The 25,131-nt window shown below is 43.3% G+C and overlaps 1 protein-coding gene across 14 annotated transcripts in view; it reads left to right on the top strand.

Annotated features, from left to right (window-relative positions):
- The window catches only part of LOC116718049 (bromodomain adjacent to zinc finger domain protein 2B-like), a 77,964-nt gene that overhangs the window by 28,505 nt on the left and 24,328 nt on the right, over positions 1 to 25,131 (top strand). For 12 of the 14 annotated variants that reach the window (XM_032559688.1, XM_032559686.1, XM_032559693.1 and 9 more), the window contains exons 3-8: positions 15,944 to 16,126; positions 20,348 to 20,539; positions 20,621 to 20,782; positions 21,227 to 21,423; positions 21,504 to 21,716; positions 21,858 to 22,484. In XM_032559688.1, coding sequence (XP_032415579.1) covers positions 15,946 to 16,126; positions 20,348 to 20,539; positions 20,621 to 20,782; positions 21,227 to 21,423; positions 21,504 to 21,716; positions 21,858 to 22,484 — 1,572 coding nt within the window. In that variant the 5' untranslated portion in view covers positions 15,944 to 15,945. Of the gene's footprint in view, positions 1 to 12,673; positions 12,720 to 15,943; positions 16,127 to 20,347; positions 20,540 to 20,620; positions 20,783 to 21,226; positions 21,424 to 21,503; positions 21,717 to 21,857; positions 22,485 to 25,131 lie in introns of those variants that run through there. The other 2 variants (XM_032559683.1, XM_032559681.1) reach the window with 2 other exon arrangements.

Here is a 25,131-nt window from a genome sequence, read left to right as displayed (position 1 = left end):
TGATTCAGTTTGGTTGCTGTGTTTATGTTTGCATGTTGGTCCGTGCCTATGTGTGTGTGGGCATGTGCGTAGGGGTGCGCATGTGTGTGTGTGTGTTTTTTTTTTTCTTTTCATAAGTACGAAGATATCCTAAGGGTTTTTTCCCCCCTTTTACTCATTACAAATGCTAATGTCACATTAATAAAATCGGCTTAGTTTAAGGTTTATAGCGTAGCCTACACTGAGAGATTTGGCCCTGACACTTCCCACATATTTCAAGTCGAGTCACATTTTTTTCCTGTGGGCATACTATTCTGAGTTACTTTAAAAATGCGCTGGCCCTAAGTGAAGCTTCAGAGGGAAAGTTTAAGCCACGGTTGCCAAGGTTTGTCAGTGTTGTGAACTCTTGGGCCACATGCTCTCAGCTTATGAAAGGCAAGTGTTAACTTAGGTACAGCAGTAATGGCTTCAGCGCAGGTCTGCCTAATGTAAACATTGCGTTAATGTGCTAGCAGCGGTTTGTGGAGCCACTAGCTGTTAATCATTGCTCAACAGAGAACTTGTCGGGCACAACAATAATATACCGGAGAGTTAATCAAAGCTATAGATTCCCTGTTTATGCCGACGACATATTTGCCAGCTGGATTTCTAATCATTCGACCTTTCTGCTGAGCACGTACTGTAATATCAGCAGCCATGATTCTGAGGGTCAAATAAAAATGTGAGTAAACGACTGCTTTCAAGTGTCCTTCTCTAAATGCAGCTTTATAATGGACTAATTCGTTCTATAATATTGGTGTGTATGACTTGTCAAAAAAACATGTTAAAATCAACTATTTAATCTAGTGCATTATCATTTGTGTCCTTTTAATAATCAGTTTAAAACTTTTCTGTCTGTTGATTATGACATGAGGCACTTTTCAACATTTTTCTTCACCGCTGTTTTCACTTCTTGCCTCAGTTTTATATAATTTTCTTTCAAATAAAAAAGGGTCTAAACGGAATAAGAAGGCAAGATTGGGATTTCTAATTAAAAGCCAGTGTTGTAAAATTGATTAGATTATGCTAATGAATGGAGATAATATCTTAAAAGCAGCGTGAGGAAAAGAGATAGAGGGAGTGGAAAGGAGTGACAGTCCAGCCGCCATTACAAGCTGCTGATTTCTGCAGAGTGCTTCATAAAATGTCAGAGCGCTTCTCCCTGAGCAAGACACTGAAAAATGGCAGCGCTGTGATGTGCTGGCACCTCACCTGCTGCACTGTGTGTGTATGTGTGTGTGTGTGTGTCTCTCTCTCTTTCTCTGGTGGGGTGTGTGTGTGTAGCGAGAAACTGTGACTGTGTGTTTATCTGCAAGAGTGTGTCCTTGCTCATCAGTGTGCGTGTGCCCATGTGTGTGTTTTCACATCTGTGCGTGTGGGCGCGTGCATGCGCATGCACGTGTGTGTCCACGCTGGCCTCCCTCCCATGTTGCAGTGAAGCAGAACAGAGTGGCTGACTGCCTGCTGCTTTGCCTCCATCTCTGTCAATACAACGCCATTCTCTCCCAGTCGGTCATTTTCACATGTTTAACATTAGGCGACGCACCCATGTGAGCAGAGGAACACGGTTGACAGACATGTTGGGTTTAATGCAGCTAGATTTTCTCTCATCAAAGTTTATGCTCCCAGATTTTTTTTTTTCTCTGAAACTACTCTGTATCTTTTAAGAGCTTCGTCTGATCTCTGTACTTGGAAAAACAAATGTGAGCAAATTTTCTCACCACTGTCTCTCGCGTTACACGCATGTTTAACTTCATTGAGCATTTGTCTGTTTGTGTGGAAGAAGCGAGGTTTCTTTTTATTTTAATAAAGTCATGATTTGCAGATGATATTAGCGTGGATTTCAGCAAAAAGCTTGAGATAATTGGCAGCGGGAAAGAGGGAAAGAAGAAAAGCTGGGTAGGGAAAAGGTGTCAAGGTGACAGAGGTGTGGAAAAAAAAGCGAGAGGTGTGAGGAGCCTTTTCATTTAATAATGGTAATAGCTAACTGAGCTGCTAACTGTGTAGCGAGGGTGGAGACCCCCACCACTTTCCCCAGTTATACTATCAGCCATCAAAATTTAGCATTTAGTGTGTGTTTAATATTGCTCTGGAGAACAAATGCGGCTCTCCATAAATTACAGACAGTGCTATATTTCAGCAGCTGATTATATGTTGTGTTATGAAAATTGTGAAAATGGATATTGGAATAATTTCTTTTAAATGAATCACGGCTTATTGATATCTCTGCGGCAGGGTTGTCATTTTATTACTCTTTCAATGCAACAGTTTGTTCTGGTGACTTATGAATTATTCAGCTGGTGTGAAGTCTTAGTCACCCGAGGTTACCTGTTATCAGAAAAGTGGCCACTCCTTTATTTCTGTCTTACCTGCCTGTAAATGAAATCTGTGTCAAAGTGAGCCTTTTGATGAGAATACTGAACTATTACCCAAGTTTCTTAGACAAAAAAAGCTAGTTTTTACAAAAAGACAGTGACAAATATATCTTTGGTAATCAATGATGTCTAAAAAGAATTTTCTGTCTGAAGCCACTTTCTTTCAGACTTGTAATTTGGATAGCTGTGGCCCAGCAGGAGGAGGAGTTTTCTGCCAATCTGGAGGTTGTGAGTTTGATTTTCCCCACCTCATCTCAATTGCTGCAGGGCACTTCATCCCAAATTGCCTGCTGATCGCTGTATGAATTTATGAGTCCTGTCAGTGCGGCTGGCTGAATGGGACTTCTATGTAGAAGTGCTTTGAGTGGTCAGTATGACTAGAAAAGCACTACATAGGCTCAGTCCATTTACTCGTTTTAAGATAATTTAATGACAACTGAATGACAGAAGGAGAAGACCTGGATAGCAATCTGCTTCTTTGAGTGCTGATAAGGTCCTAACGTATTTGTGAACTATGGCAAAGACCTGATTTCCTCTGGTAATGCACTCATTAGTAGGGTTTCAATTATATGCTCAGCTTCTCCAAAGGATCTTACAAATGTAGAAGATTAAATATAGAAAATAGTACTAGTTTTAAACTAGTCTACTAGTTTAAGCTCAATATTAGTTTTATTTGTAAAATGAATTTATTGAACCCACTTTTAGTTACTTATTCAGATTATTCTTAGCCAGTTGTAATCAAGAAACCAGACATTGTCTGACACTGCAGTGACAGCTTAACCTGGAATTAATTACTTCCTCAAAATAAATTATGAGTAAGTATTTTAATATTCAATCTAGTTTCTTTTTAGTAAAATTGTTTAGTTAATTAGGTGAAATTTGTACCATCCGCAGTTTTATGCAGTGGTATGAAGCTGCATTCCTCAAGGACCAGTCCTGCAACTTTTAGATGTCTCTCTGCTTCAACACACCTGGCTCCAATATTAGCTCATTAGCAGAGCTTTTAGAGCTTGACTGCATGCTAGTGAGGCAGTGAAGCTATTTAATTCAAGTGTAGAGGACAAGGGCTACATCTAAAAGTTGCAAGACTCTGGTTCTCAAAGAATGCAGTTCGAAGGTATATCATCAAGGTAGCCCAGTGACGTCTTCAAAACTTTTGTTGTATTATTCTTAAATTTAAGTATAATTTATGTATATTTGAGACACACTTTTGTTTGCTTTTGCTTACATTTTCACATTTATTTATTGAAGTTTCCCATTTCTGATTTTGATCAACATTGTTCTTCGAAGGAGTATAAAGTGTACAAATTATTTTTGTAAACTTTATTTAAATTCAGATTTTGACAAGAAACAAACATCCAGCTGTAAGTAACATCCTTATTTATACATGACAGTCTGTGTCCCTAAGTCTAAGTCTAATTTGGTTTGGAGGTTTTTTGTAACCTCCGAAGTGGTGTATGTTTTAAAAGACAGAAAAAGTTTCTTTCCAGTTTGTTTTCTAAACACAAACAAACAGAAAAAATAGCATTGGCATGCCGATCACTGGTCAAGGCAAAACAAAAGAAAATGTTTAAGTTTTGATCACAAAATATATTAAAATTCCACAATCACTGGTGACTAAAACCACCTCTATTATCATGCTTGTAAAACGAGGCCCAGTCAATTTTGCAAGCAGAGATACGAAGTTTCTTCGTATCTCGAAATGGTAATTGGCGCAGACACATATCATTTCTTCATTACCAAGCATGACACAGCAGTTTTTTTGTTTGGTATAAATTTTCAGAATTAAAAGAAATTCAGTTTACTTTTACTAAAACAAACTCAATACTTTAATGTTTAAGTAACATCACATTTCTTCAAAAAGTTCTCAGTTAATTTTAGAACTGTTTCTCTTGTAAAATAGATGCACATGCCACCTTTTCTATCTATATATACGCAGGTTGGTGATGCCATATGTTTTACTAACTGTAAAGGAAGTGTAACTCTGTGAATGTGTTAAGCAGCAGAAGTAGCAGCATCTTCTTGTTTTGTTCCTCTTTCTCATCACTTCTATTGCTTCTAGGCTCGCAAGCTAGTAGAAGCAATATCACATCAGCTTTTTAACTAGTACTCAGAAAAAGTTTTTTCTTTGCACTTCTTATCAGTCTTGCCACATTTACTCTCTTACAAGTGAATTTGCTCCTCCATGGGCTGCCACCTTATCGTGGTGGAGGGGTTTGAGTGTCCCAATGATCCTAGGAGCTATGCTGTCTGGGGCTTCATGCCCCTGGTAGGGTCACCCAAGGCAGACAGGTCCTAGGTGAGGGACCAGACAAAGAGCAGCCCAAAGACCCCAATGATGAAGGAAAACTTTGGACTTGGTGTTCCCTCGCCCGGACGCGGGTCACCGGGGCCCCACTCTGGAGCCAGGCCTGGAGGGGGGGCACGATGGCGAGCGTCTGGTGGCCGGGCTTTTACCCATGGAGCCCGGCCGGGCTCAGCCCGAAGAGGAAACATGGGCCCCCCCTCCCATGGGCCCACCACCCGTGGGAGGGGCCAAAGGGGTCGGGTGCAGTGTGGGATGGGTGGCAGCAGAGGGAGGGGACCCTGGCGGTCCGATCCTCGGTTGCAGAAACTGGCTCTTGGGACGTGGAATGTCACCTCTCTGGTGGGGAAGGAGCCGGAGCTAGTGCGTGAGGTCGAGAGGTTCCGGCTAGAAATAGTCGGTCTCACCTCGACGCACGGCTCTGGTTCTGGAACCAGTCTCCTTGAGAGGGGCTGGACATACTTCCACTCTGGAGTTGCCCAGGGTGAGAGGCGTCGGGCAGGAGTGGGCATACTTGTTGCTCCCCATCTCGGCGCCTGTACGTTGGGGTTTACCCCGGTGAACGAGAGGGTAGCATCCCTCCGCCTACGGGTGGGGGGACGGGTTCTGACTGTCGTTTGTGCTTACGGGCCGAACGACAGTTCAGATTACCCACCCTTTTTGGAGTCCTTAGAGGGGGTACTGGAGAGTGCTCCTCCTGGGGACTCCCTTGTTCTGCTGGGGGACTTCAACGCTCACGTGGGCAATGACAGTGAGACCTGGAGGGGCGTGGTTGGGAGGAACGGCCCGCCCGACCTGAACTCGAGCGGTGTTCTGTTGCTGGACTTCTGTGCTCGCCATGGATTGTCCATAACGAACACCATGTTCAAGCATAAGGGTGTCCATATGTGCACTTGGCACCAGGACACCCTAGGCCGCAGTTCGATGATCGACTTTGTCATCGTTTCATCGGATCTGCGGCCGTATGTCTTGGACACTCGGGTGAAGAGAGGTGCGGAGCTGTCCACTGACCACTACCTGGTGGTGAGTTGGCTCCGGTGGTGGGGGCGAAAGCCGGTCAGACCTGGCAGGCCCAAACGTGTTGTGAGGGTCTGCTGGGAACGTCTGGCGGAATCCCCTGTGAGACGGAGCTTTAACTCCCATCTCCGGCAAAACTTCGAACACGTCCCGGGGGAGGTGGGGGACATGGAGTCTGAGTGGACCGTGTTCCGTGCCTCCATTGTCGAGGCGGCCGATCGGAGCTGTGGCCGCAAGGTTGTCGGTGCCTGTCGCGGCGGCAACCCTCGAACCCGCTGGTGGACACCTTCGGTGAGGGATGCCGTCAGGCTGAAGAAGGAGTCCTATCGGGCCTTTTTGGCCTGTGGGACTCCGGAAGCAGCTGATGGGTACCGGCGGGCGAAGCGGCATGCGGCTCGGGCGGTTGCTGAGGCAAAAACCCGGGCGTGGGAGGAGTTTGGAGAGGCCATGGAGAAAGACTTCCGTACGGCTTCGAGGCGATTCTGGTCCACCATCCGGCGTCTCAGGGGGGGGAAGCGGTGCAGCACCAACACTGTTTATAGTGGGGATGGTGTGCTGCTGACCTCTACTCGGGACGTTGTGGGCCGGTGGGCAGAGTACTTCGAAGACCTCCTCAATCCCACCAACATGCCTTCCACTGAGGAAGCGGAGCCTGGGGACTCTGGGTTGGGCTCTCCAATCTCTGGGGACGAGGTCGCCGAGGTGGTTAAAAAGCTCCTCGGTGGCAGGGCCCCGGGGGTGGATGAGATCCGCCCGGAGTTCCTTAAGGCTCTGGATGTTGTAGGGTTGTGTTGGTTGACGCGACTCTGCAATGTCGCATGGACATCGGGGGCAGTTCCCCTGGATTGGCAGACTGGGGTGGTGGTCCCCCTGTTCAAAAAGGGGGACCGGAGGGTGTGCTCCAATTATAGAGGGGTCACACTCTTAAGCCTCCCTGGCAAGGTCTATTCAGGGGTCCTGGAGAGGAGGGTCCGTCGGATAGTCGAACCTCGGATTCAGGAAGAGCAGTGTGGTTTTCGTCCTGGTCGTGGAACGCTGGACCAGCTCTACACCCTCGGCAGGGTCCTGGAGGGTGCATGGGAGTTCGCCCAACCAGTCTACATGTGTTTTGTGGACCTGGAGAAGGCGTTCGACCGTGTCCCTCGGGGAGCCCTGTGGGGGGTTCTCCGGGAGTATGGGGTACCGGGCCCTTTGATACGGGCTGTCAGGTCCCTGTATGACCGGTGTCAGAGTCTGGTCCGCATTGCCGGCAGTAAGTCGGGCTCGTTTCCGGTGAGAGTTGGACTCCGCCAGGGCTGCCCTTTGTCACCGATTCTGTTCATCACTTTCATGGACAGAATTTCTAGGCGCAGCCAAGGTGTTGAGGGGATCCGATTTGGTGGCCTTAGGATCTCATCTCTGCTTTTTGCAGACGATGTGGTCCTTTTGGCTTCATCAGATCGTGATCTGCAGCTCTCGCTGGAGCGGTTCGCAGCCGAGTGTGACGCGGCCGGGATGAGGATCAGTGCCTCCAAATCCGAGGCCATGGTCTTGAGCCGGAAAAGGGTAGAGTGCCTTCTCCGGGTCAGGGGGGGTGTCCTGCCCCAAGTGGAGGAGTTTAAGTATCTCGGGATCTTGTTCACGAATGGGGGAAGAAGGGAGCGGGAGATCGACAGGCGGATTGGCGCAGCGTCTGCTGTCAAGCGGGCGCTGTACCGGTCCGTCGTGGTGAAGAGAGAGCTGAGCCAAAAAGCGAAGCTCTCGATTTACCGGTCGATCTACGTTCCCACCCTCATCTATGGTCATGAGCTTTGGGTCATGACCGAAAGAACGAGATCGCGGATACAAGCGGCCGAAATGGGTTTTCTCCGTAGGGTGGCTGGGCTCTCCCTTAGAGATAGGGTGAGAAGCTCAGTCATCCGGGAGGGACTCAGAGTAGAGCCGCTGCTCCTTCACATCGAGAGGAGCCAGTTGAGGTGGCTCGGGCATCTGGTCAGGATGCCTCCTAGACGCCTCCCTGGTGAGGTGTTCCGGGCACGTCCCACCGGGAGGAGGCCCCGGGGAAGACCCAGGACACGCTGGAGGGACTATGTCTCTCGGCTGGCCTGGGAACGCCTCGGGATTCCCCCGGAGGAGCTAGAAGAAGTGGCTGGGGAGAGGGAAGTCTGGGCCTCCCTTCTGAAGCTGCTACCCCCGCGACCCGACCTCGGATAAGCGGAAGAAGATGGATGGATGGATGGATGGATGGACAAGTGAATTTGCTGAGAAATAGCACATAGACAGAAGAGGCTCCACAAATTCCTCCTGCAAGGTTCTGCTGTTCTCTCACTGTCAGTATGTTTTGCTCTTTGACATGCATGTCATTTTCATTATAAATATCTGAAGTACACCCATTCTTTTGCTTTTCGTACACTTTATTTTCTTTTTTCCCCCCTCTATATTCTTCAATAACAGATGGTAATTACAGTTATTCAGTTTCGTATCCTTTCATGTATGTCTTGCTTTTATTTAAAGTTGCAAAATGAGTAAGATTTCCTCACAAATTTTAACCCACAACAAAGCACCAGGGTTTATTACATCAATTTTACGTAATTATATGTGACAGTGTTGATACCGATGCTTATGCTGATCACTCGGAAAGCTGGGCAGCCTATGCCTGAAATTTAGTGAAGATATGTTCTTTGTCTTCCCTTTTGTGTTTGGTTTTTTGTTGTTTTAATGACAAATTAGACACAAAACTGTGAAGCTAAATGGATATTAACACTTGTTTCTATCTAATTACATAGTTTCTCGATTGTCCCCACAAAGAACAGTATTTCTAGCACTAATTGGCATACAACTGTCTGCCACTACTGATCTTTTTCTTTTGAAAAGAAAACATGCACATGCTTGCGCACTCATCTGTTTACCTTGAAATGGAATGAAATCCTACCGATGCATCAATCTGTCTACCAAATAGTGGCACGTGTAGTTCCAAACATTGTAGTTGGTTCTGTCATGTCATGTAAGGTTACATTTTGAGGTGAAAGTATGTTGTATTTAAATCTGGAATCTAAGTACAGTCTTTAAAACAAGGTTGCACCCTTTGTTGTCATGGAGAATCAGATTGACAATGAATTGCAGAAAGTGAAACTCTGTAAAATGTAAAGTTTAAAGTCTAGAAATGATAACAACTCACTGTGCATGTCTTTGATGAACATCTAGTGCACAAGCGCAATATTCTCTGAAACGTGTGTGTGTGTGTTTCCAAACACACACACTCTTATAGACTCTGTCTATAAGAGTCATTATAGATTCTTGTAGACACAGTGTGGCCAATGACAAACGGATCTGTTCAGTCTGAGGGAAAAAAAAAATGTAATGAGTGGTGAGACAGACAGACTAGTATGAGTGGCTAGCAGAGGGAGAAGGGCAGATTCATCAGGGATGATTGCCTGATGCACACTTCTAGTTTTTTGATGTGAAGACCCTGCTACGTTACCATGGGGAGAATAATTAGCTTTGGCTGGATGCAGATGCGAATGAGCGGAAGAGATGAGAATTTTATTATTTAGCTTATTTTATGATACTTAGAATGGTGGGTATAGGTGCATTTGCACGCACACACAGATTCTCTTTCCCAAACACATGCACACACAAACACACACAACGAGTCTTACAACCACCTCTTTCTCTTCTATTTATGGCCAGGAAATGGGAGTAGTGCTGTGTCTGGTTGAGCTGAGTAACACTATTCTGTCACACATAGGCTTGACATCAAACACAAGTGACAAGCCTATCCTATTCCCCTCCACCGAGTCATCACCATGTCCCAAAATCACATTATTGTCACTGGGAACCCAGCGGAGACGGATGGTGAGTAGGGCTTCTGATTCCAGCCTCTGGCATCTACAGTATGCTTGAAGAGGCAAATAAAGCCATTTGGCAAGAGATGATTTCTTGTCAGTTCAAAAATATACAGAATGTATGTGGCACGCCTTCTCCTTTTTACATTTCCATCTAAAGCCTCTTATGACTATATAGTTGCACGTGTGACGGGAAAACTGAGCATGGAAAGTCTTTTATTGCTAACGCCACGCTCAACCATATCATTACCTTTTCACCATGGCAAGCAGTAAGCAGGAGCTGTACCCTGGTAAGCTCCAGTGTAACACGGAAACAGAAAAGCCGGCAGTGGTGTGACTGTAATAAGACCTGTGGCCAGCACAACTGCCAAGGCTAGCTGAGGCAGGGTGAGAAATGGTGCCCATCCCCTACATGCCTTGCTCTGCCATCTGTCACTGGGCAGGAGCAATGCCGTGGGAGGAGTCTGAGTCACTCTAGTTGTTGTCACCTAGATGGGCCACCGGGGCTTGCTGCCTCTTTGTACCCCTTTCATCCATTGGCACAATTCACTGACTTCACAAGCACTCTTAGAAATCCTGTTTAAATGTTTATTTTTTTAATAATACAGAAAGATAGAAATATATTCTAAAACAACTGGACCACAATTAACTGCTAAAAACAGATTTTGTTTCATAAGATCTTATAGTTTGTGTTTATCTGTCATATTACCAAAAGTAACCAGGAGTATAATGCAAACAAATTGTGGTTTATTACAGTGATGTTTGTTAGGATAAGTTCCATCTACAGTTAAGCTCTGAACGATTTAGGTTTAAAGTAATCTTTGAGTTTTACCAACATGTTTCTTCTGATTAGAAGTCCATAATGTCTTGGAGCGGTCCACCCAGAGTCTTTACTTGAATGCAAATTTATGGAGGGAAATAAAGACTAGGGTGATAGCAATTGGACCCTGCAACCTCAAAGACTTGGAGCGCATCACAAAAGTTAAATCATCAAAGTACCAGTAGAAACACACAAAAAGCTGGTCAGCAATAATAAGAAGGGTTTGAAAGCTTTTAACTGAGAGAGGTATAAATAGGTTTTGACAAGCCACTTATGTTACAGTGGAAATAAAGCGAAGAAAGCATTGTTTTTACAAAAATAAAAGTCCTTTTACACTATCGTCATGTTCTGTCGGAAACAATCTTCTTAGTTGAATGAAAATAACATAGAATCTGCTAGATGTGTCATAAAAGTTGAGTTTGACTCTCTTGACCGCTGCAGTTTTAGTGTAAAGGGCTGGCTGAAATATTAAGTTCTATGATCATTCAAAAAGCCTTCAGCACTTTTAAATTGTTTGTGAGACAGCATTAAGGGGACTCAGCTGTTAAACTGAGTATAATATCTAACTGTTTGGTAGATATCTAACTATCTAGCAAATAGATGGATACAGACGAATTCTAACTATATGCTGTGAAAGTTAACATCTGCAACAGTGCTTCTGAGTAGCATTAAACTAAAGGGCCGTGTCACTGTTTTGAAGGAATCTGAACAGCAGCTGTAAACCCCAGTTTGAAAATCTAACAAACCCAGACTGATTAAAACTCAACCTTAATAGTCCTACGCTGAACATAGATTCAGTAAACCACTCTGAGGTTTATAATGCCGTTATTTACTTGTGGAAACACAAAAAGGTGCTAACAAAAGTCATGCAATATACGTACTTGTAAAAGTTTGGATTGAATCATATCTTAAAACACAGTTTGCAATCTGTGAAATCTTTACTTGCTAAAACAAATAAAAATTATTGTTAAAATCTTCTCTTGTCATGAACCTAGTATTGTGTAGCACCTGGTCTCATGAGATGAACCTGTTGTTCAGTGTACCTTGTAGTCATGATATACCCATTGCTGCTGGTATGGCATTAAACCTAAACTACTGCTATTGTTTCATGACCTAGATGCATTCTCACTCCCCTTAGATGCAGCTGTTTTGCACTCAGCAGTAGAGTCTCCCTAGTTGTTAGTGTTACAGCGAAGTAATCTTTTTGATAATAAGTAAGCTTTAATTTTAGAGAACTGTTTGTTTTAGTAAGGTTATGACTGTATGTGCAAAATAGAACTGGAGCCAAAAGATTGATGGATTTGAGGATCACTTTTAACCGCCATTACAATAAATACCACAAAACGCCATGATAAAATTTTAAGTCCCCATCTCATCTCATTGGTTCTTAACTTTTAGATGTTCTCTGAGTTGACATTTGACACTGGACAAAGTCTGTTACTGCTACGACAGGTGGTTATGTCATTTCTTGGCTTATGGTGCCTCTACATGAAGGTTGGCTTGAGGAAAAAGCACTTTAATGCAAGCAAGATGAGCTGAAATATTAAGAATTCAATTCTGGCTAACATCCGCATCCATATGATAAAGATGTGCCTGTAAAGCGTGGATAAAACAACAGATTTAACTACAGTGTGTCCCTGAACTACAACTGTAAAGGGGGAAAAAAAGCAAAGATGATGCTGATTCAGAATGATGTGGAAATCATTTTAGCAGCACTTGTACTGCAGAAAGTAATTCTGTGCGCGTGTACGTTATGCCTTCTGAGAGGGAATGATCCATAAAAATTATTGATGTCACCTGATAAGAAAAAGACTGCCTTGATATCACACTGATGAATTACTGTCTCTTCTCAGGATCAGTTTTATCGTTCTTGCGTTTTTGGAAATAGAAGCACCGGAAAAAGATGAACAAACATCACTGTGACTCTTAAATGCAGCTGCTGATTACTCACTCCACTGCTTTTTTTGTTGCCAGTAACCCTCAACGTGACACACATGGAATGTTGACTTGCTGTTTTCCCTGTTAGCTGTTCAGTGCAGGACACACTTGAAGTGGGATCTGAGCTCGACACAGTCGGGGATCACAATAAAAGGCAGGAAGTAAGTGATCCAAAGGAGACGGTGAATGTTGCCGTAGCAGCGATCATATAGTCTGTGGCGAGGAAGGGGGGAAAAAAAACAAGAAAGAGAGAGTTGGGAGCCACCGTGTGTCTTTGAATGAGGTCAGGGCATCATGGGGAATAATGCATTTCCCTTCTCTTGCGCCAGGCGTTCCTTCCATTACGGCTGGAGAAGAGACATTGTGTCCACACTCTGATTACCACTGATCCATGCTGATGACTCTGTTGGCGGATTATCTCAGTTAGTATCAGCCATCTGTTACTGTGTGTACATGTGTGTGTGTGTGGGGGGGTGTGCACGTGTGTGTTGATGGGTAAGGAGAAAAGGGGCAGGATTGAGACACACAGGAGGTTTTATAGTTTGGGGCTGTGACACACATGCAGACAGACCCTTTCACAAGCACACGTATTGTTTTGTGTAATCAAGCAATGTTACATGCCTGATCTGAAGCATCTCCACCAGCACTAAATGCACATGCACTATCTCTCTTTATGCTGTTGTGCCCTCCTTTTTAGATGCGACTGACAAGTGAAGGCTCCTATATGAAGGCCACATGCAATCATAAAAGCGCAGAGCTGTTTATAGCAACACTATCTCCTGAAGGGGCCGCTGCATCCAGCCACTATTAGGTGCACACGTTGACAGCTGGGCTGCTGTGTTGTATTTGTGGACGTGACTGGGAATCCAGCGCTGGAACACATCTTATAAATCATAGTTCAGCCATTAGCATAAATTCTGCCTCTCCTTGCATCTGCGAGGACCTGCTGTTTCTGGCTGCAGTGCGGCGCGTTGATTGGTCGGTGTTCAAGTCAGATTGATTTAGCCGTTCACGGAGATTATACTGCGTGCCTTATTCCGCCACTGTTGTGTGCCGTTAATTACCTATAAAATCAAGCTAATTCCGATGCTAAATCCATTTTAATTTCTTATAATTAAGTCAGGATTGGATCCTTAAATACCTTGGCGCTCTATTATTCTTGCAATGATTGTTGTGGCTGTGCGTTTGGTGGTACATTGCCGAGCTCAATCTTATTATTGTTATTAGATTTAATTGCTCTAAGTGATCAGTCTGTAGTTGTCAGAGGAAGATGGACTTGCCTCGTAGTCGTTTTTTCCCCCTGCTGTCCTTTCCCTCTCCATCTCTCATCCCAGAAAGAGGCCCTTTGAGAGATGGTAAGAGATGAGAGGAGATGAGGGGGAGGGTAGCTCTGCTTTACACCTCTGCAAAGGAGGGATTGCTTTTTTGTTGTTTGTTAGGGGGGAAATCAATTCTGCTCACATCATCACGTTTTGACAAGGCGAGGCATTAAGTGCAGATATTGAGGAACGACAGGAATGGTTTACAGCCAGCGCTTTATCTTCTCTGCTCTTTTTCTTTACTTTTGCCCTTCCTTCCACAACAAAATGAGAGTGCATTGTCTTGCCCATTCTCTTTCTTTCTCCATTTCTTGGTCTTTTTTTGTGTGTCCTTCTCCCTGAAAAGGTGGGGAATGATCCGCTTCACTTACCAGCTGACACCACATAAGCTTGCTCGTCCTCGGAGACGCGAGCCTTTTGTTTTCGTGTGCATTATGATAATTACGAAGGGCCACAGCTCCTCTTTTATTTTCATCACGCTCTTAATGATACTTGCATTCGTCATCTGGAGCCTCCGCAGAAAAGGGAAAAAAAATGTGATATTTTGGAAGGATCTTGTTTCTTTTTTCCCCCTTGTTTTTCTTTTTCACCCTAACCTGACATTTAAAGGGTGACGGCAAGAGCAAAAGAGCATAAAGTGTGACAGCACTTTCGTGCAATATATTGTGGCTGGGAGGAAATGTTTCTCAGTGAAATAAGACTAAAACTCCTCATCTTCACTCAGCCAGAAATGTATCCCTGTAACTAATATGGAACACTTACTTACTTACTCACAGTAAAGGTTGGTAATCTGGCTCTTTTTTTTTATCCACATGCTGTCACCTTTCACAAGAGTCCATTCTGAGGACCTTTGACCTTGCTCATAATTACACCGCCACCATCTTTTCCACTGCAGCAGTGGCAAGTCATGGCCGCCCAAGTCCGATGGCACACCAGCCTCCTCCCCGCGGACTGCAGCAGGTTTTCTTGTCATCCGCGCCTCCTCGCTCCCTCTCTCCCTCTCTCTTGTCAGTGTTGCTCCTGGCGAAAGGCTGATACTTGATATTCAGAGGATAGCAGCTTTTGTCTCAGAGATTTAATCAGTGGCTCTGCTCCCACTGCAGAGGGGCGACGGAGGGAGGGTGGAGGGGTGGCAGGAGAGAGGGAAGGAAGGAGAGATGGAGGCAGAGACTGTTTATGTGTAATGACACAATAACAAAGCCTGCCTGTAAAACACAATCTGCAAACTGTGCTTTTGAAGGGGATTTTCAGCCCTGGATTAGTGTCAGGCAGAGGGATATGGAAAAGGAGAAGAGAGAAAGAGTCAGGTTGATGTGATAGACAGGGGAGGTGATTTTGTGTGTGCAATGGGGGGGTTGAAATCAGTGTGTGTACAAACGCGCGCATGTGTGTTTGTGCGTAATTTCTATTTAGCTGTTTTGTATTTATTCGGCTCCACAAGTCAGCGGCTGTGTGGGCACTTACACATTGTCCTCTCGGTTGTAAGCAAAAGGGGATTAAAGCTGACAAATATGAGTCAAATATTTGGCTGCCAAATGACCAAAATGCTTCTTGTGAGGGCTTATGTTGTTGGTTGGTTGGTAATAGCTGGCGTAGTGACTCTTTGAGACTGTTAATGGAAAGCTACTGAGTTGGTTAATGCACACATCCCATAAAAAGCATGTCCATTTGGTTGCAGCTCCAGCTGAAAGGAGTCCGAACAATGCAGTCTTTTAAGGCCTCAAAGAGATCTTTTAGGTTGGAAGATGGATGTCTTTTTTTTTTTTTTTTTGCCCCCATCACACAGGTGTTATGAGGGGTTTTTATTTTGGTGGCACGCAGGTGTTGAGACGCACAGGTGTGCATGAGTTCTGCTTTTGTGCTCCTGCGTATCAGAGAGACAGGAGGGAATGACAAAGAAAAGTGACAAATGTGTTATTTGTCTATTTGAGCTCGAGTTTTTCCTCTGACCTGTGTCGCTCCAAAACATCCCACTTCAGCAAGCAAACTGTCCTGTCAAGGAAGCACCTTCTTCACGCTTTATTTTACTTTTGCATCAAAATGTAAAAGCCCTGCTTTGCTCTGCTGTCCGTTATCACAGTCCTTAAACATGTCATCCCTCCATCGTACCCCATATTCAATCAATAGAGGCTGGGAGCCAGTGAGCATGGCTAAATAGAAATATTGTTCAGGGGAAGTGAGATGTGAAAGGAAAAGTGTCAGGGTGTGTTTGTGTGTACGGATGTGCGTGCGTGTAGGTGTGACGGTATACGTTTGTGTGGGGGTGTGTGTGTTTCTGTAGATGTGCTTTGCTATTGTAACCCTGCTGATTGGATTGTGTTTGACAGATATGGAGTCTGGAGAGCGGCTGGCCTCCCCTGCGCCCACCCTGTCTGCTGCTCGCACCTCCTCCCCTGCGGCCTCCTCTTCCTCCTCCTCCTCTTCTTCCTCTTCGTCATCGCCTGCGCCCCACTCTAAGAGCAGCCTGGCCCCGAGCCCATCAGCACTGGGATCCACCCTCAACACCTCTGGTAAGAAACCGTCCCCCTTCCCTTTATGTGTTAATCTTGCATCTTTCAAAAACAAAACAAAAAGAAAAACACGTGAGAAATGCCAACACGCAATGTAAACAGTGATCACACATCCGTAAGAGGGACTCTAAATGTGGTCACCTTCATGTCTTGATAGCATTCAGAATCCATCCTCATTTCTTTACCATGAAAAAATTAGTTTCCTGCAGTATTAATTATACAGTTATTTTGCAGTCGGTGTGAATACACCTCTCTCCCAGCTCCGAGGATTTTTTTTTTTTGTGTCCTGACAGCTTGGGTTGCAATTGAAAAGCTGCTGCATTAATGAATCCCAAACAATTAGGGGGCTCTTTTGTGTGAGAAACACACACATGCTTTGCCATGTCTCCTGACAACCTTCAGCTCTCTGGCTCCAGCTGCCTCAGAGTCAGGCTCAGCACGCCACTGTGCACGCATGCACTGGGTGTGTGTGTGTGTCTACGTGTGAGATGGAGAGAGAGAGGGAGAGAAAGAGCCTCTGCCTGCATGATTTAACATTTGTTAGCCACTCAGTGTCTAGTCAGCCCTGTCCGGCCTCCAGCTTCCTTTCTGTGTTATGGTCAAAGCCATTAGGCAAAGAGGAGTGTGTGTCCTTGTTTTTGTATGTGTGTAAATGTGTTTGTATGTCTAGGTGTTATCCAGATATCTCCTCTGTGCTCATATTTTTCTCTCTCCTCATCTCCTAATGTGCTGCTGTTTTTCTTATAGTCCCGCTTTATATCTTTATAGACGCAACTGCACACACTTACAATTGCTCTAAGTAGGAAATATGATATCCAACATTCTCTGCGATTGTAGTGTGTCCCCCCCTCCCTCTCTCTGTTACAAGTAGAGGAAGTGGGAGAGAGCAAAATAAAGCCCCTTGTGTTGCCGTCAGGATCCTCAGTGTTGCCCAAAACGAAGAAGAAGCCATTAGGAGCATCTTCCTCTAATGCATTATGCATCCCTCTTATCCCTCTGTACTTCTATGTGTGCTCAGATTTTCTAGATAAGCGATTTTTAGATTTGGATGAAAGGCTTAGAGGCAGAGTGTTGGCTCTAAACTTTTACCTACTTTGTGAGAATCTAGCAAGCCAGGCCTTTTTCTTAAAATATTTTCGTGGAAAGCATTTGTAAACTCGACCTCAGACATGTGCAGTGCAGTGTCTTACAATAATGCATACGTTGCTTCACATTTTGCCACATTTTGATAAATAATCTCTATTGATATCCTGTGAGATATACCAAAAATTGTGAAGTGCTTGAAAAATTGTAAACTTCCTAATATAATGGCCTCTCATTTGTTTTGGCCAAATATTATTTTGGCAAAAATTGACTTGACAATATTTTAGGACGATGACAAAATGATACAGGATTTAAAAAAAAATTTGTAGATTAAAATCTGAAAAGTGTGGCCTGCACCGATATTTTGACATGCAGTGTACACAAGGAGATCATTCATCAAAAAAGCACCTGCAAGAGCTGAAGAAACCGACTGCTCAGGTTGCATATTTGTCAATACAACAGCTATTAATCATGCACAAAGTATGTGATTGTAATCAGACAAAATGTGAAGAAGTTTAAGTTTTCAAAAAGTTTTATAAATAAAAATATAAATAATTGTGTCTTTCATTAAAATTCAGCCCCATCCAGTGTAACTAGTTCCACTCAGAAGTCACCTAATTAGTTAATAGTCAATATAGCTGTTCTGTGGAGTGCTCAGAGATTTGTTAGAGAACATTACTGAAGAAATCGCATCATGAAGAACCAAGAAATACGACGGACCAGTCGGGGGGGGAAAAAGTTGTGGAGTTTGAAGCACGGTGAGATAATAGAATGATATTTCATGCTTTAAAGCTCTCACTACGAGAAGTGAGAACTGCAAGAAGAACTACAGAAAACTCAAAGAGTATAAATAATTTCGCAACCCACCATATTTATGGCTGTTTCCTAATGGATTTCACCTTAAAGAAGGTGAAATCATCCTCTTTTCCTTTCTACTCTGTCTTATGTAAAGACATTTTCACTTGCAACACGAAACATCTGTAATTATTGCAGTGTGTATCACAGACATTGGTTCAAGGTTCTTTGCAGTTTCGCCAGCAACACTTAAGAAAATAAAATCTGAAGAACACAAAACAAATGAGCACTGACTTTGTTTGCATGTGTCATTGATGAGGATATCACTTGGAGAATAAATAAAAGCTGATCAGCGCTTGTAGCGCTCTCTCCTTATGGGATCAACTCACGGATGCAATTAACTTAAATCTGTCTGTGGAAATTTGATTGACTGCAACAAACAACAAATTAATCCCCCTTCGGCAGCATCCAAACATGAAAAAAAGCAGGCGGTGCAGTTTGTCAGAGCGGAGGAAGGATTGAAGCGGAATGAAAAACAGGGCGAGGGAGTGAGAGTGAGAAACAGAGAGACACAGCGTGAGGAAGAGTGAGTAGGTAATCCGAGGTATGTCTTTCCCATGCCTCTCTCCCACTTCAGATTTTTAGATTTAATTATTCGCCTTCTGGAAGCTTGCATTAATATTGAAAAGGCATTTGCAGATGTCACTTTGTGTTGCCTAGAATGAAAGAAGGGTGCAGAGGAGGGGGGAGAGGTGGGCACCCTAGGCGTAAGTGAATGCTGTGGCCGGCCCTTTTTTAGGGGGGGTAGTTGCATTGGAGTCGTTTATCTTCGTATCCACGAGCTGACGCTGGCAAGGCGGGCACATATACATATTCAGCATATTCTAATGACATTCAAAAGGCAGAATTTGCTGTCTCGTGGCAGAGAAGGACCTTGAAGCCAGCACAAAGGGCTACACTCTCATATGTCACACACCAGGATGCTGGCAAGGCCACATAACCACAGACAGTTTGTTCACACCTAAAAATACCCCAAGATTCTGCCCATGTTCATTTTTAGTTTTTTCTTTCGTAAAGAGCATTTATAACTGACCCTGTTATTATATGCTTGACTGCATTAGATCAGGAAATGCTGTGCTCCAGTGTCACTTTGCTCTACATTTCTGTGATGTGTGCATGTGTATAGAAGTTTGACATTTTCATCTGCAGCATTGAGCACAACACTTTCCTTTTCTACAGTCATCACTTTTCTCTTTTCTTTTTTTTTCTTTTTTTTTTTTACTTGTGTATTACCTGGCTTATTCAGAGGCATCAGACAGGCTTGCTTTCCTTTTCTGGAATAGAAATTGAATTTGCATGAAATATGCTCACACCAAATTGCATCTGACTCTGGGAGGAGGTAATACGTGGCAGTCGCCCCTGCCAGAAATGATTGTGCTCAGGAAAACGCTAGACGATGATGATGTTGATGAAGTATTCTTCTGAGCTGGAATTGAATGCCAAAAGGATGGAAGGAGGTTAGCTTTTTTACACCTTATATAGATGGTTCATTTTTTCCCTCTGAGGTTGTCCAGGCATTTTCAGTTTGCAACATATAGTGACAATGATTTTAAGCAAAAGATACATCAGCAATGCAGTAGATCTGTACTGAAACAGGTGAATGGTTTATCATATACTTGCAAGCATTAAGCTGAAGCATGTGTATGTTGTGCAGTTGAAAATTTGTGCAGTTTTCAGGTCATCAAAACAGCCATCCTGTATGTCATTTCTTTAGTAATGTGAAAAACAGTGACACCATCGAAAACGTTTAAACCTGGCCTTCTCACCCTGTCGATTCCTACTTCAGGACATTAAAATGGTCAATTTGAGGACAAAGTTCTCTGTGAAGATAAAATTTGAAACATTTAACAAGTGGACAAGGAGATTTTGTAAGGTTCTTCAATGTAGATCAGTATTAAAACTTTAATTTCTTGAATGGAAACATTTAAATAGCAATCAAGCTCATTTTCTGTATGAAACAGTGTAAGATGGTGTATTCACAATGGTAAACTGAAGCTTCTGCTTCAATAAAAAAATATTTTTTTGAAATAACATCAGTGCCAGCAAGAAATGTGATTCTTATCACTGGGCAACTGTCAAAGTACTTGTAATGTGTTAAGTAGAAGATTGGAACATTTGATTTGTGATTTTTATTGTGCAAAATGAAAGGAGTTTTATATTTTCAGTCAACAGACTTTCAGTTTGTTGACTGTAAGTAGTCAAAGCATTGAAAGATTATGCACACCTGTTGCTGTATGGCTAGTTCTTTAAAACATTGCCTTCCTTTGTTTACATCTATCTAAGGCCGACTGTTTGGAGGAATGGGAGATCAGCCCTTCATTGGCTCCACGTTGTCAAGTGCCTTCCCTCTGGTGAACCACCCTGCCTTTGGAGCCCTCTACACTGCCGGGGCTGGCAGGCCCGAGTTCGGAGGCCTGGGCTCAATTGGGATGTCAGCTGCTCTGGCTGCCCACCCACAGTTAGGAGCTCTGACTGGTAAGCAGAAAAGGTTTGAATTCCTGGCAATAGTTCTTGGAAATAAAATCACACCACTAATTAACCCTCCGCTCCTCTCAGAGTGGTGGCGAGCTGCTGAAGCCCATGGACGCGGAGCTGCTGCCTTTATCCCCTCTTTCATCGGCTTTCCTCCTTTCTTCGCCCCCCACATTCAGCCCAATCACAACACTAGTCCTGTTCAGGTCAGGATGCCTGGCAAGAATAGCCATGACCCGCCTAAAGGTACAGCGGTTTGCTAAAGACCCCTTCATTGATCTGTCTCTCTTCTTCCACACTCTGTCTTCCTCCACAACCTAAATCCACTTTGCCCTATGATGAGATTTTCCCTGTTTCAAGATAGATTTAATGACTTCCACTGCTCACTTAGTCATTCTATTAACTTCTTTCTCTGGCTCTTTCCCTCGTGTTCCCTCTCGTAATCTCTGTTTCTTGTGCTCTTTTAATTTCACAGTATCTTTTAATTTATCTTTTATTATGTAAACCACTCATGTTGGGCTTGTGCCTCGTACGGCCAAGCACATTTGATGAGATACATGTATAAATCAATATTTTTATTAGCCTCATTTCATTCTGCAGTTAGTTCCAGATATTCAATTATCCCCTTGTTGCCAAAGTTCTCAGGAAAGATGAAGCTGATCAGTAATGCGGCAGATTTTGTGCTTCCAGGGGTGAATGGTGCAGTGAATGGCAGCGGAGTCTGTCCTCCCACCACACAATCAGGGAGCTATTCTGCGAGTCCGACTCCCGTTCAGGCACCAACAAAGCCGACCAGAAATTCCGATCCGTCTAATATTCACCGTAGCAGCCCTGAGAACAATCCATCAGAGTTGGTGGAAAAGACGATTGTAAAACCTAAAGAGAAGGTTAGTGCTTACATCAAGTCTTCTCTTCAAAGAGAAATCTCATGATGTGATGAGGCTGATTCTTACTGTTTTACATTTAGAAGTCTCGGAGGAAGCCAGCAGGGGCTTCTTTGGCAAGTCACAGTGAATCAGGCACGTCCTCGGACAGCTCAAGCGACGGCTCTCTCAGCAGCGATCTGGAAGACCTCGCAGAGGAAGACGAAGATGACGATGACGATGAGGAGGACGATGAGGAAGATGACAAGCAGAGTGAACTTTCAGAATCTGAGAAACGGATAAAGAAGAAGGCAAAGGTAAAGATGAAACGATGACATTCAAGGCTAAACGTTAATGTGCAGTCTACCATCTTTATTTAAAGCAACACTGTTAATATATATTATCATAAGTTGTCATCCCATTTGATCTAATGCTTTTCTGATGATTGTCCTCCTCAGGTGTTATTACCAAGCACTGGAACTGGAAAGAGTGAAAGGTCACTTTCTAGGGAGGTTCAGGTCAAAAAGGACAACCAAGCTAAGAAGGGGCCCTCTAACCACCCAACTCTTGTGCCATTACCCTGCTCTGTCTCCCCGCCCACCTTGTCCCAAACTTCGCCTCTGGGCCTGCAGAGCTCCAGGACCCGGACTGAAGGGCCACAGCAACACTTCAGTGTGATTCAGTCCACTGGTCTAGCTGCCAACCCTAAGCCTCTCGCACTCCTCACCCAGCCTCGTCGAGAGCCGTCACCAACCTCCTCCCCGATAGCTCTCACCACATCCCCAAGAGCACTGTCCAGCACTGCCTCTCCCAAACCTCCCAAACTGCTGCCGTCCTCCTCTCCCCAACACCTCCCTCTCTCCCTGTGCTCCTCCCCGAAGCCCGTCTCTGTCCCCTCTCCACCCCGCTCCACCCTCCTGGCATCTACCTCCCCAAAACCTTTTGGTTTGACCTCGTCTATAACGAGCCCGCAGAAGTCGTCGCTGAAGCCACCGAGGCACACTGTGCCCAGTGCCGCCAAATCCAACAAGAAAAAACAGCTGGAGGCTTCACTGGCACAGATCAGCGAGTTCAGGCTCAAACAGGTAGGCCTGCCTGATGATTGCAGTTGAATGTCATTTTTTTTCCCCCTCCCTATATTCACACAAAGACACAGCAGTTACCACATTGTATGTTGTGAGAAGCAATCTAGAGAATCACAGCTGCACATCCAGCTTTAGTGAACAAAGTTATCCTCTGCAAATTGACTGTAATGAAATTATTCACTAAAGCTGAGCATACTTAGACCCGCAGCTATAATTATCTCCTGTCTTCATCATTACTATCAGATGACCTGCACTTTGTTAAACCTTTTAGCCAGTTACTACATTTTTCAAGAGAAAACCCAAACAGCTCACAGACATTCACAAGGGAACATACATGCCTAAGAAGAAAGTAAATCTTTATATCTTCACACGAGTGACTGCAGTTTCACAGCATTTTAAAAGTATGTTCTCTGTTAAAGATGTGTAAATTAGACGAAGTTGAAAAATCCAACTTATTCCAAAGCAGATAAACGTAATTGTAAGATATAGTTTTTTTATTTATAAAATTACTGACCCTAAAGTATTGACATCTCAAACAGTTGCTGTAAAGTAATTTTACCTAAAAATATTTTTTTTTATCTACGCTATTTTAAGTTGATCAGAGTTTCTCACAACTATCAATAAGTGAGCCTTCATTTTTTGTATCGCTGGAGTACACATAGGATAGGACTCAGATATTTGGTATTTGTGGTATTTTATCCACTAGCCACTGGGTTGGACAATGACCCATACTTATCTTGGCACTCTCCACAGCAAGTGCTATAGTAGTGGAGGTAAAATTTCTCCACAGCTCACCATTGAAGTACGATAGAAAAGAGTGTCCTCTTGACTTCTTTAGTCTCATTGATAACCAGCAGATGTTATTTCAATGCCAACTGACTAACATTAAGCTATGCCAGGTAAAGGCCTTTTTTATTAAACCATCACAAACATAAGGATGTCTGGGAATTTAACTGGGATCTTATCCTGTGGTTGCAAAAGACTAAGATTAAGATTTTCCTGCCACAACCCTCCAGGTGGGTTTGGCATGAAAGAAAAGATAAACATGTGGAAACTTATTTTTTTTAAATCCCTGAGAACCTTGTAAGATTGCAGAGCGTCAAACCTTTTGAAATATTAAGGGGTTTCACAAAAAAGCTGGTAGATTGTACCCGTAAGTAGAAAATACGTCATCATTTAGTCTCTCGTCATAATGAGAATCAAACACATGTGGCCAAATCAATTGATAAATTAACAAACCTTATTGCCATCTCAGCTCCTTAAATTCCATAGAAAACCTGGAAGAAACACCATATAAAGGATGTGCAAAATACAGTGGTCAAAAATCATCTGTCTATCAGCACCAACCTTTGAAAATGTTATTATTATTGGCAATTACTAAAAGGGAGCAATATAAAGCTCAGAAAGGGGTATTGAAGTGTGCCAATGGTAATTCTGTTAAAAAGTATTATTTCTTAATATGAGAATTCACCCACTAAATAAATTGTATTCATATTAAAAGTCATGTAAGATTATGCTGCTACAATCAAAGACACATATACTTTAAACAACTTTAGTGGTATGCCAATAAATGTGGCCAGCACTGTACATCAGAGGAAGCCTTGCTGTAAAGTTTCATGTCTATTTGAATTTTTAGAATCATGTTGCATTGTGGGCTGTAGAGTGGAAAAGTTATTAGCACGATGGCTGGATGGATGGATGATGGGGTTATTTATGAAAGAAGTTGGTCTTTTCGAATGAAATATTTCTGTGCTTTTGGGAGAAAATTTTTAGAATGCATGAATGATGTAGTATTTGAAATATCCTAATGAATTTTCATTCATGTCTGCCTACCTTGCTGGAACTTCACATTGTTATTTTGTTCAGTTTATTAGGTAGTTATAATCTGCTTGTTAATTCCAGTTGTTTTCCCCTCAGAAATCTAACTTGAGTAAATTAAAGTGTCCACATCTGTAAATCTTAGCAGGCCTTTAAAGATGCTACAAGCTAAACATTTTGAAACCTCTTTTCATCATTGGGTCATTAAGCTGTATGATTCATTTAATGTTATAGTGTTCCTTGTTTTGATTGTTCAATTTTGACTGATTTACTTTGCTCACATTTGCTTTTGAATAGCCTGTTGATAAACGGGCTATTGGTTTTAGTTTAATATCCATTGTATTGCACTTCTTGCAGTGTTATTTGCAGTTAGTTCAGATGAAATTCTTTTAAGATTGACTTTTTTGGCCCTTAGCCATAAAGATTTCATTTTTCCCAAATGAAAGGACTATAATGAATTGCGTAAACGTATTGAGATCTTCTTATTTTGTGAAAATCACTTCTCCTTTTTTGTTTCAGCAGGCAGAGAAGTTTACACTGAGCTAAATTCCCCCTGTGGTTTTAGCACTGTTACTGTATTTCATGGTCTGTGAAATTGATTTGTTTCACTTCATATCACATCCAGTTGAAAGTGCAGCATAAAAGTCTAACCTGCTTTTGCTTAAACACAGATTGAACTAAACTTGTCATCGGTACAGAAAAGGCAAACATGCCCATCCGAATGGATGATAACGAATGTTCGGCTTTTCAAATGCGCAGACAAGTAATTACAATTTTAGTAGGATGCACAGCGTCTTTTTTTGCGAACTTGGTTGATAACAATGTCTTA

This window comes from Xiphophorus hellerii, chromosome 4, assembly GCF_003331165.1.
Source record: "Xiphophorus hellerii strain 12219 chromosome 4, Xiphophorus_hellerii-4.1, whole genome shotgun sequence".
NCBI lineage: Eukaryota > Metazoa > Chordata > Actinopteri > Cyprinodontiformes > Poeciliidae > Xiphophorus > Xiphophorus hellerii.
Note: the sequence above shows the minus strand (reverse complement) of the source record. Positions and strands in the feature narration are given on the sequence as shown.